The sequence below is a fragment of the Rhipicephalus sanguineus genome, chromosome 3 (assembly GCF_013339695.2).
Source record: "Rhipicephalus sanguineus isolate Rsan-2018 chromosome 3, BIME_Rsan_1.4, whole genome shotgun sequence".
Classification (NCBI taxonomy): domain Eukaryota; kingdom Metazoa; phylum Arthropoda; class Arachnida; order Ixodida; family Ixodidae; genus Rhipicephalus; species Rhipicephalus sanguineus.
This window is the reverse complement of record NC_051178.1, coordinates 99,367,102-99,379,169: the sequence shown is the minus strand read 5'-3', so window position 1 is coordinate 99,379,169 and position 12,068 is coordinate 99,367,102. Positions and strand designations below refer to the sequence as shown.

General features: G+C 47.9%; 1 protein-coding gene across 1 annotated transcript; it reads right to left on the bottom strand.

The window, feature by feature from the left end:
• Positions 1–8,648: 8,648 nt before the first annotated feature.
• Positions 8,649–11,017, bottom strand: LOC119385694 (putative nuclease HARBI1). Its single transcript, XM_037653089.2, has 3 exons — positions 10,427–11,017; positions 9,085–9,299; positions 8,649–8,955 (listed from the first exon to the last, which is right to left on the bottom strand). Exons 1-3 carry the CDS (start codon positions 11,015–11,017, stop codon positions 8,649–8,651), a joined length of 1,113 nt encoding a protein of 370 aa, XP_037509017.1.
• Positions 11,018–12,068: the final 1,051 nt, after the last annotated feature.

Genomic DNA, 12,068 nt, shown 5'->3' with positions numbered 1-12,068 from the left:
TCTAAAATAGTCACAAAGATTCGAACATTGCGCTTAGGCCAACGACGAGAAGTGGTAACCGTTTTTGTGTGTGAAAGCTGATCACATGAAAATAAAAAAATAAGTGAGCACGACATTAACAACACTTCCAATAAATCATGCCTACGTGCGCTTCTGCGTGCTCTTAGATCAGTCAAACCTTGCAAATCGTGCCTAGTTTTCTCGCACCGCCCACATTTTGCGCACCATCATGAATGGATGGACGGATTATCGTCACCTTTATAATAGGGTGCTGACCTTTGGTCCACCAAGCTAAAAAAAAACATGGTTGATCGCTCTGTCATAGGAATCGGTATAACACGAAAGTAAAACGTGTCTTCACAGACGTAATTGAGCGTTTGTTGTGCATTGTTTCACCCCGAAGGCGAAAGAATGAATGCTAGAGCAACAAGTTGCAATGTCACGCGAAGAACGGCAAGCAGCTTGAAACTTGCAACGCGCTGCTCAAGCAGAAAGGACGCACGGAACGAGCATACACAGGATGAGCGCGAACTAACAACTGTCACAGCTCGACAGTTAAAGCGCGCTCGTCAAATACAAAGGAGGACACACGAAACGAATGCACAAGTATGCACAGGATGAGCGCGAACTGTCACAGTTGTAACTTATTTTTTTGTGAGCAGCGCGCTCCTTTCGCATAAGCAGCGGCTGCAATGAGCGAAGTTACCTTCGTGCTCTTTGTAAATTCAGCGCAAACTTGCGGTGAGAGCGCAAGACGTACAAGATAAGCGCGCGCGAAGGAGCGACCACACCCTGCAGAGGCAGGCGCACGCTCATCTCAATGCGTGCGGCGACGCGCGCCGTTCGAAGCGTTCGCGCCATCTGGCTAGTGATAACGAAAACTTGTTGATGTACCGCGATCTCTAAGTACTGCCACTGGCAAATGGTGTATATAAATAGCAAGCCGTCAGCATCAACAAGAACGTGCCGTCTCTGGCGGAGTCGTTTCGCGCTGGGGATCGAGGGGTCGTAATTTCGACTCCCGTTGACGGAACTTTTTCTTCTGTTTTTTTTGCCATATGTTAGTCTTGTTGAGGCGTTTATTGGACGGTAGTCGGCGACGATATGCAATGGCGACAGTCAAGGCACAAACACGGACTCAGAGCGCGAGCGCGAAGAGCCAAAGGCGACGACCCACTAGAAGGCTATAGAGAGCGCAACCCATTACTCATTAAAGACTTCGCTACAATTTCCCCGGGTACGAAAAGGGAGCCGTCCGGTGACCAAACAGCTCGTCACTATGAGTGGGTCATAGTAGGCCTTGAGACGCTCCACGTTGACGATGTCGCGCCCTCGACGGCGCATGTCCGAAGATGGTTCGATGGGTTCGATCACGTAGTTGACCGGGGATGTGCGCTCGACGACCCGGTAGGGGCCTTCGTATTTCGGCAGTAGTTTTGCAGAGAGGCCAGTTGCAGTGGTAGGGACCGAGAGCCATACGAGCGCTCCAGGGAGGAACGTGGACTCAGAAGTGGTGGTTCCACCGCGAATGCTCTTCTGCCGCTCTTGTTCCTGCGTTGTAAACGTCTTGGCAAGCTCGCGACACTCTTCCGCAAGCCTGGCTGTGTCAGATATCGGCGCACACTCAGTTGAATCCGGCTTGTATGGGAGTATCGTGTCGATGGTGTGCGACGGGTGCCTTCCGTACAATAGGAAGAAGGGTGAAATACCAGTTGTGCTTTGAGGGGCGGTATTATAGGCGTAGGTGACGAAGGGCAGAATGGCATCCCAATTTGTGTGATCGGCGGCGACGTACATTGAGAACATGTCGCCAAGCGTGCGGTTAAAGCGTTCGGTGAGCCCATTCGTCTGCGGGTGGTAAGCAGTAGTTTTGCGGTGAACAGAACGGGACTCTTTTAGAATGGCTTCGACGACTTCCGACAAGAAGACACGGCCTCGATCGCTGAGAAGCTCCTGGGGTGGACCGTGACGCAGCATGAATCGGTGTAGCAGGAAGGAGGCAACATCGCGCGCTGTAGCCGCTGGGAGAGCGGCGGTTTCGGCGAATCGCGTAACGTGGTCAACAGCGACGATGGCCCAGCGGTTACCAGCCGATGTCAAAGGAAGTGGTCCGTACAAGTCGATGCCCACGCGCCCGAACGGACGGTTCGGGCAAGGTAATGGTTGTAGACCGGCGGGTGACACGTGCGTTGAAGGTTTTCGGCGTTGGCAATCGAGGCAGGAGTGAACGAACTTCTGCACGTAGCGGTACATCGCTCGCCAGAAGTATCGTTGTCGAATGCGGTGGTAAGTTTTGGATACCCCAGAGTGCGCGCATTGTGGATCAGAGTGGAAAAACTCGCACATTTCAGAACGCAGACTGCGGGGTATCACAAGTAGCCACTGGCGGCCGTCGGCGTTGTAATTGCGTCGGTGCAGTAGGTCGTCACGAATGTTGAAATGGTGGGCTTGACGACGCAACGCGCGAGTGGTTGGTGTTGCCGACGGATCAGTGAGCAAGTCTATCAGCGAGGCGATCCATTTATCCTTGCGTTGTTCGGTAGCGATGGTGTGAACGTCGATGGAAGAAACAACATTGTTAGGTACCGAGCAGGGGGCATCGTCGTCAGGCAAGGGGGAGCGCGAGAGGGCGTCGGCGTCAGCATGCTGGCGTCCGTTGCGGTACAGCACGCGAATATCATAGTCCTGTAGGCGAAGTGCCCAGCGGGCGAGGCGGCCTGAGGGATCCTTCAATGACGACAACCAGCATAGTGCATGATGGTCGGTGATGACATCAAATGGGCGGCCATATAAATAGGGTCGGAACTTTGTAAGGGCCTATATGATCGCCAGGCATTCCTTTTCGGTGACGGTGTAATTGGTCTCGGCTTTAGTAAGCGTACGACTTGCATATGCCACGACATATTCAGGGAATCCTGGTTTGCGCTGCGCAAGGACAGCGCCAAGGCCAACACCGCTGGCGTCTGTGTGTACCTCTGTAGGGGTCGTAGTGGCGTAGTATGGGTGGCGACGTAAACAAACGACGGAGCTTTGCGAAAGCGTCGTCGCACTCCGACGACCACGAATGGAGGGGCCCGTTACTTCCGAGGAGCTTCGTCAGCGGTGATATGATAGTCGCAAAGTTTCGAATGAAGCGCCGAAAGTAGGAACACAGTCCTACGAAACTGCGCAGTTCTTTGACGGACGTAGGTTTTGGGAACTCGGTCACGGCCCGAAGTTTGGCTGGATCGGGGAGAATTCCGTCCTTGGACACGACGTAGCCGAGTATTGTCAGCTGCCGTGCTGCAAATCGGCATTTCTTTAAATTCAGTTGCAGACCAGCGTCGCTCAAACGCGTCAACACATGCCGGAGGCGTTGAAGATGCGTGGAGAAGTCTGGAGCGAAAACGACGATGTCGTCGAGGTAGCACAAGCATGTGTGCCATTTCAGGTTGCGCAGAACAGTATCCATCATGTGCTCGAAGGTGGCAGGCGCATTGCACAGCCCAAACGGCATGACGTTGAATTCGTACAAGCCGTCGGGCGTGACAAAGGCGGTCTTCGGTCGAGCGTCATCAGCCATAGGTACCTGCCAGTACCCTGAGCGCAAATCGATAGACGAAAAGAATTCGGCTCCTTGTAGGCTGTCAATCGCGTCGTCTATTCGCGGTAGTGGATACACGTCCTTACGAGTGATCTTATTGAGTCGTCGGTAGTCCACACAGAACCGCACAGAACCGTCCTTCTTCGCAACAAGTACGACAGGAGACGCCCAGGGGCTGTTAGATGGTCGAATAACATCGCGTCGAAGCATGTCGTCTACTTGCTCGTTGATTACGCGGCGTTCTGTGGGAGATACGCGATATGGACGTTGCCGCAGTGGTGGTTGGGCGCCAGTGTTGATGCGATGCGTAACGGTGGACGTGCGGCCGAGAGAAGTTTGAGCAATATCGAAAGAAGCGGGAAATTCTTCCAAGAGGTCTAGAAGCTGGGAACGCTGGACCGGCGTAAGGTTGTCAGCAATGGAAGAAGCAAATACATCAGCGGGCGATGAACCAGACGTGGTAACAGAACAGATATATATATATATATATATATATATATATATATATATATATATATATATATATATATATATATATACATATATCTTGTTGAGGCGTTTATTGGACGGTAGTCGGCGACGATATGCAATGGCGACAGTCAAGGCACAAACACGGACTCAGAGCGCGAGCGCGAAGAGCCAAAGGCGACGACCCACTAGAAGGCTATAGAGAGCGCAACCCATTACTCATTGAAGACTTCGCTACAGTCTTTATATTTTACAACGTCATATCCATGACGAAAATGCGTCAGTGGAGCCGTGGTGGACCCCGGCATAAAACACTTTCATGTTAAAAAAAACACTTTTTAACACGAAAGTGTTTTATGCCGGGGTCCACCAAGATTTTCATGTCGTATTTTAGTCACGGAAACACGCGTCAGCAAAATGAACCTCATCAAATGGTAAAGAAAAAAACTATAAGAAAATCTTCCGTTGACAGGAGTCGATCCCATGACCTCTCGATCCGCGACGAGGCTGGCGGGCGTTTAGTCCACTGAGCTACCGCCAAACACAAAACGGAGGCTGTATGAACGTACCTTTGACCTCTGACACTTTCTTCTCGCAGTGCTCTTGCATGGATGGATGCTATGAGCTTCCCGTCTATCACGGGTTGGTGACATATCTGCGACCAGGCTCGAAAAAAAAAAAGCGCGCCGTTGCGGCGACCGTCCCATTCGGCGCGTTTCCAATAGAAGTGTAATTTTGTATAACACACCGCGAGGTGGTGTGTTTAGCCCAGGCCTCGATCATACCATCCATAGATATCGAAAAATAGCCCTCCCACTCTCGCCTCCCTGTCCGATCGCGTTCCCCGCTCGCTCTGTGAGAATTAACTGCCGGGGTAGAGGGAAGACACAACGCACGTAGCGTTTCTGTTCGCGTTTCAGGACGCTTTGGAGGAATGCATATCGAGTATCAGACCCGTATTCACAAACGCTCCTCGACTCGGCCCTCCACCTCGACTCCGTGGAGTTGAGGAAAATGCTTCTCTTCAACTCGAGGGGCGAGGGACATTCAAGGATGTCCCTCAACGTTTTCTCTGACAAGGAGCCCTTCACGAAGGCGTCCTCCAACTCAACGCACCTGAGGGACGCACGAAGAAGAGAATATGCAAAATATGCTGTCTAAAGCATGCCTTGAGCCTCAAAACAAGAATGTTTCTTTTTATTTTACATTCTAAACAATTGCTGTACGGTTTTTTTGAGTCGGTGGTACAGCGGAGGAGATGTTATCGTGTGTTGTGGCGACTGAGTTCCTGACGTTGTTGTGTCTGGCAACATAACAGCCTAGTATGCGATCGAGCGGTAACAGGTTACGATATTACTTCTTTACACGCATCGAAGATCCCAACACGTGTACGTGCCGCCCGCATATTATTCTGTAGTCAATGGGTTCAGTAACTGCTCGCCCGAGACGACGACCATTTGGAATGGGGACACACGCAGTGTGTTCTTATTGTAGTTCTCGCACAGAAATATTCCGCTGTCAGGTGGCAAACAAGTATAAAATGGTGTAAAACAGAAGACCACAAGAACTGAATCTTACCTTGACCTGCTCAACTTATATCTCACGGCATAGATTCCATCGCACTGAAAATGTGATGCAACGATTGCTTCGCAGACGAACGAAATGTAGCAGACGACCAAATGTTGCAGACGACCGCATTTCTCTGCGAGCGCCGTCTGTTTGTAAATGAGTCGTTCGCACCTGTAGTTCATTTTGGTGTTTTTAACAGCAACAAAAAAGAAAAGTCTTAATTTACACGACGTAGTTATTATAATACAAAGGTTTATTTTAACTAGCCACTTCCTTGCGTGCTCGATGCTGTGCAAGGGCCCTTGTGTATGGCAGACGACACAACAGTCGGCTCGTTGGTGCGCACTGCACGCGATCAAGGTTCCTGCTGTTTATGTTTGTGCCACTTGGTGTCTGTGTATTGCATTTGGGCTCAATACCGATATGAAACTAAGCGATAAAGGCACCGCTAACAAGGAACACTCAGCGCACTTTGTGTACTCAGAGGAGGAGCGAGAGCTCCTGCGGTCACTAGTGCAAAAGTACGCGCGCGTGATTGAGAATCGTCGAACAAACAGCACTTCTGTTGAAGCAAAAAAACATTGCATGGAGAAACCTGTGCGCCGACTACAACTCCCAACCGCACATCAGGCCACGAGAAGAGAAGCAGCTCCGCAAACTCTGGGACAACCTTAAGACTCGGTGGAAAAAAAAGGACTCTCAAGAAAAGAGGGACATCCACGCGACAGGCAAGTAAATTTAGGTTATGTATCTCTTGTTTTCTTCTTCTTTCTTGCTTTCTTCATGCATTAAAGCTACCGCAGATCTACTCTTATGAACTGTTGCATTAGTACTGTACATGTATATGGAGAAGCTAGTGATTTTTTTTTTAAAAAAGGTCCCGCTATGCGCGTCAGAGGCAACAATAAGCGCTCGTTTTTGGCGACCGTGACATCAAAAAATAAAAGGAGTCAATATGATTATTTCCTTTTCTGTTTCAAAAATTTAAAACGTACTTCTGTGCGCTTTGCTCCTGTCACAACAATTATAAGCGTATGTAGGCACCAAGAAAAATTGCAGAAATAATAGAAAAATATGGAATAAGGATACAAATATTTGAACGGTAATAAAATAACATTCCGAGTGCCTAAGAAAGTACACGAATGATATTTATATGGATTAGTCAGAAAGTGTAGTTTTCACTGTGGTGGAGCTTTTAATACATAAGAACCGCTGGTCATTGCGGTTGTGCTTTTGACACAATACCATTAAAAACGACCCGCTGCTTGTCTTCCTTAATAATGACATGAAGATTTAATAACAATGCAGCAATTTGCAAAGCAAAAAAAAATGAAACTTTTGCGTGTTTTTTTTTCACCTGGCCTCCCCGCGGACTAACCTAAATGACGTGCAATTCCGTTTGTTTATGGCCCAGGTGGGGGACCCCGTACATGCAGCCCCATGAGCCCATCGCTCGCATTTGTGGGAGCAGTCGCATCACATATGACGACACGACTTCCCAACCCTTTCGACAGTGACGGAGCACACAGAAACCAGCCTGTGTTAACACTGCCACCTGTTGCCATATTTGAGTCTATGGTAAACCAGCGCCAGGACAACAGCGCAGCATCACTTGGTATTTAGCACAATGTACTGTTCGCGCATTTTACACGTATTGCGGGAAATGTTAAAGTGTTATCATCTTCGCTAAGTATAACGAAACAGCCGCGCGGTTCTTCTTTTGTCTTCGCAACCTAACCATGTTGTGCCTCCTTGACTATGGGTCATTCGAGGTCTCACTTTGACTACCTTGAAAATATGGGTAATAGCCCCCGTGGTGTCACATTTCCGACAGTTTACATATTAGTAGCTGTTTGCCTTATAAAGCAGTTAGTAAAACTTTTCTTGAGGTTGAATCACTGTGGACATGTGTTGACGTCCGTCTCCAGAAATATTTTTTTCTTCAATCCAATGTCAACGGGGTTTGTTTCACTTTGGTGCCACCATTATTTCTGTCCACTGAGCTTTTTTGTCTGTATGCACGTTTCATTTTTCTTTAAATACATATGTAACATTACTACGCATGTTGCTGTGCAATGTGGTCTATACCAGTTCTTCAACTGTTTCTTCCTTCACCTCTTGCCAATGAATGTCCATTTTTTAATTGTTTTCATCCATCGGTTCGCTATAGTATAATATCCAAATCTGGATATATGTGTATACGTAAGTAGATGTTTCATTTCAAACGTTTATACTTCTTTCTGCTGCTGGAAATCTGCTTTGGTGAATGCAATTACATGATGTACTATCGCTTTTCTAGGCTCACCACCATGCGACAGGCCCTTGTCACCGGTTCCTTCATTAGCGTCTTCTGCGAGGCCTGCCTCGCCTACAGTCTGTGTGGAACCAGCAGCTTCTGGTGGTGTTACTGCAGAACCATATGAACTGGAGGAAGAACCAATGGTGCCTCCAGCTGCGTCTGTGACTAAACGAGCAAGCCGGTCTGGCTCCCGCATGTCTGCGGTTGAGCGTATGCTGGCTCCAGAGGCAGAGGCCCGGATCGTTTTACTCCAAAACGACGAAGACAGAAAGCAAGAAAAGCACAAATTGGAAATGCGACTGCTTCGTGGTCAGAGAATGAAGCAGATCCGACAACGCCGATATCAAGAGAAAAAAAACAAGCTTGATCTGGAATTGCTTCAGCTTGAAAAAGCCATAAAGGAGCGGCAGCTATCCACATTAAGCTCCCAGGACCATTTCATTGAAGGAGTGTACGAAGTGTAGTTTTTTAGAGGATGGCTGTCGAACATGAAACATTTGAAATTTTGAAACCAGTTTTTACTTGTTTTCTGCCCTTGTACAGCTTACAACAGGGCCGCGTTCAAGTTACGCGAAGAACTGTATGCGACGTGGAATATATTCAATAAAACATAGACTCATATGTTCAAACAAAAGCTTTCGTTTAAGCACTGAAACAACATAAAAGTGCAATGATGAAATTAACTACACTGTGCACAGAAATCTAACAAAAGAATAAAACTGCAAATATTTACGAAAAGCACCTCGCGGTAAGGCGAGCACGTGCTCTGCTGCCGCTTAAGGTATCGACGGGAGTCAGCAGGGGCAGATGCCGCTGCGGCTGCTGTGGCCGTTGTGTAGCTGGAAACGATATGATGGGAGGGTATGGCTCGTTACGCATGCAGGCTACATTGTGGAGAGCAGCGCACGCTGTGATTATAAGCAGCGTGTTGTCAAGCCGGTTCTGAAGCTTCATGTGAAGACACGGAAAACGTCGCTTCCATATACCGAACGCTCGCTCCACTGTGTTCCGTGTTCGTTTGTGGGCAGCTTGGTACCTGCATGAAACAACAGGTTTGTCATTATTAGATATGAAACAATACAATGCTAGCAAAGGAAGCCCGGCCGTGGCACGGGATCCTGCCAGAACGGCCATGGCATTATTTATGCTGTGTAGTGAGACATACCGGGTCTCGGGGCTGTTTGATGGTCCTGGTTTGGAGAACGGCGTCATCAAGAATGATGTGCAAGCATATCCTGCATCGCCAAGCAGTACACCAGGTAGCCTTTCGGTCTCGAACAGGACTCTTGCTCGACTGTTGTCAAAAATTCTACTGTCGTGCACAGATCCCGGCCAGCCGATCACAACATCCAGAATTTGAAGCTGGGGCCCAGTGATGGCCTATAAGCATGAAGAAATCAGTATGGCTGTAGCGCGAACTGGATCAACTATCAAAACACGATAAAAAAAAAGTTAAAGACGTGTTCCCGGTCAGGGTTCGGACCAGTTTAAAGGCCTTCTATGTAGCCTCTAAAATTTTAAACGATTCAGTAATTCAACGACTTGCTGATGAAATAGCATGTACAATAAACTGGCATCACATGTTTTCCGTATCGAAAGACACACTTTGCGAGGTAAGCCAAAATTCACAACTGCGCTGCTCTGGATATGTTTATTCACATGAAGACAACTTGGCAAAAGAAAATATTTCGTAAGTATGTGTAAATTTTTTTCTGTTTCCGAGATTAATCGAAGTACGTTATCCCGACAACTTAAAATGTCGATATAGCTTCAGTCTAAGATTGTTTGATGCGCACAGGTGACATCTGACCAAGCAACATGATGTCTACTTGGGCTGAGCGGTACTGCATTCTAAAAAGGAACAACCTTTTTCTTTTTTGTGTGTGTGCAAAACACTTGAGAAACACGTTTTGCCGAGTGTGTGAGTGCTCCGTATTTTAACTTCTCAGACAATGAACATCAGCACATTTTATTTAAAGTGTGATTCAAGTGAATGAGCTGTTTTGCACACACGCCGTCCTTTGCTCATTCTCTCTGTTGTTTAATTTGCTTGAGCACCGGATAATATATACCCTCCATCTGAGCAACAATTTAGTTGTAAGTATGCGCTCTTCCTCATGTGACTTTTTCCTCAAACGTATTGCGCATAACAACAACAAAAAAAGGATTTTCTTTGATAAGGCCAGTGATTACGACGGACCCCGTTAGGCGGTCCTGTCAGTAACTCCTCAGGATCCAATAGAGTTCACTGTCTGTCTGTCTGTCTGTCTGTCTGTCTGTCTGTCTGTCTGTCTGTCTGTCTGTCTGTCTGTCTGTCTGTCTGTCTGTCTGTCTGTCTGTCTGTCTGTCTGTCTGTCTGTCTGTCTGTCTGTCTGCCTGCCTGTCTGTCTGTCTGTCTGTCTGTCTGTCTGTCTGTCTGTCTGTCTGTCTGTCTGTCTGTCTTTTTAGAATGCAGTCTCAATATGCGCTTCAGCAGATAAAAATAGAACCACATGCAGAGACCTTACCTGCACGTTGATCGAGAAGTAGCCTTTCCGATTCCTGTAGACCTCTGCATTTGGTCCGCCGGGGCTCTTTATTCGAATATGAATACAATCGATGCACCCTGCAACGCCTGGAAATCCGCCGATTTCGTAGAATTTTCTCATCGCTTCCTTGCATTCTTCAGAAGTCTGAGGAAACTTCACAACAGTAGGAAAGAGGGAGCTTGCAATGAGCCGTGAGATGCGCCCTACAACACGGCTGACTGTGGACTGTGACACATTTACCAAATCTCCAGAGACGACTTGGAATGTACCTGCGCCGTAAAAGCGCAACGCAATGAGAAGCTCCAATGTGGGAGGCACTGGCCGACCGTGGTTGTCCGTGCTCGACTTGAGCGGAAGAGATGTCAGGAGACTTGCTACGGTGCTCTTCGTAAAGCGAAACCTTGAGAGAAACTCCGTGTCACTGTACTCTTCTAAAGGGTTCAAGCGATCCCTTAACCAGTGCCTAGGCACACAATTTGTGGCATCTGACTCGCTTGCAAGTTCGCCGGAAACATCACGAACATGAAAAACGAATTCCAAAAAGCAGTCAAGTGACGGTACGTCTGCCATGTTTGCCTGCAAACTGTTCTGAGGAGCGCTCAAGGGAGCTTCTGACCTACCTCGAGATTCTCGAGGAGCACACTGAGGATTCTCTCCATTCGAGGAGCGTTTCGAGTCGAGAGTGATTTCTGCAACGCGAGACAGTCCTCAAGGATTCCTTGAAGTCGAGTTTCGAGTCGAGGAGCGTTTGTGAATACGGGCCTCAGTGTTTAATATGTGCTTGTTGATGCCATATTTGCGCGGAATTCACCATATGCGGTGTCCACGTATACGTTAAAAACTTCAGCTACCGCAATGGTTAAATCATGATCATGGGTGTTAGTCGTCGGTACGGAGATATGTGCCACTAGGCCTCAACGTGAGTGCGTCCACATTAGGGAGCCTACATGAACGGCCGTGCGGTCATGTACGCTCCCTAGTCCACATCAGGCGGTGCTACATCTGCCGAACAACAATAGACAACATACAAGCTCTGATATGCCAACGCACTAAATAAATCAACTACTTCTGGGACGACGCGTTTCACTTTCGTGTTATACCGATTCCTATGACAGAGGGATCAACCACCTTTTAGGGGCGAAGCTCCTTAAGGCGGCACCCGTTCGTCCCTCGTAGTCGTAGTAGTAGTGCGTAACAAGTCTTACGCTTTGACCTCCAAGGTGGTGCCGGTGGGAGGTTTTTCCTTCGCGTTGTTGAACAATAAAAAAATTCGCAGCGTGCGCGTTAACTAAAAGCCGAATTCTTCTGTCTCTCATTCCCCATTAGCAGCCATTGGCATATTCCAGTAGGAAACGTTAGTAGAAGTAGAAGTGTAAGTGTTAGCTAAAAGCCGACTTCTTCTGTCTCTCATTCCCATTAGCACCATTGTTTACCTCCAAGGTAGTGCCTGGTGAGATTTCTCCTGTGCGTGATTAAACAATAAAAATTTTGTTCAAAACGCCGTTGATTGATGAAATAAACCAACGAAAGACGCGAGATGTTTTGTAAAAGCAAAACGAAAGAACGCCAGATGTTTCTAAAGCAAAGCGAAAAGACGCCAGCTGCTTAACGAAAGACGCCA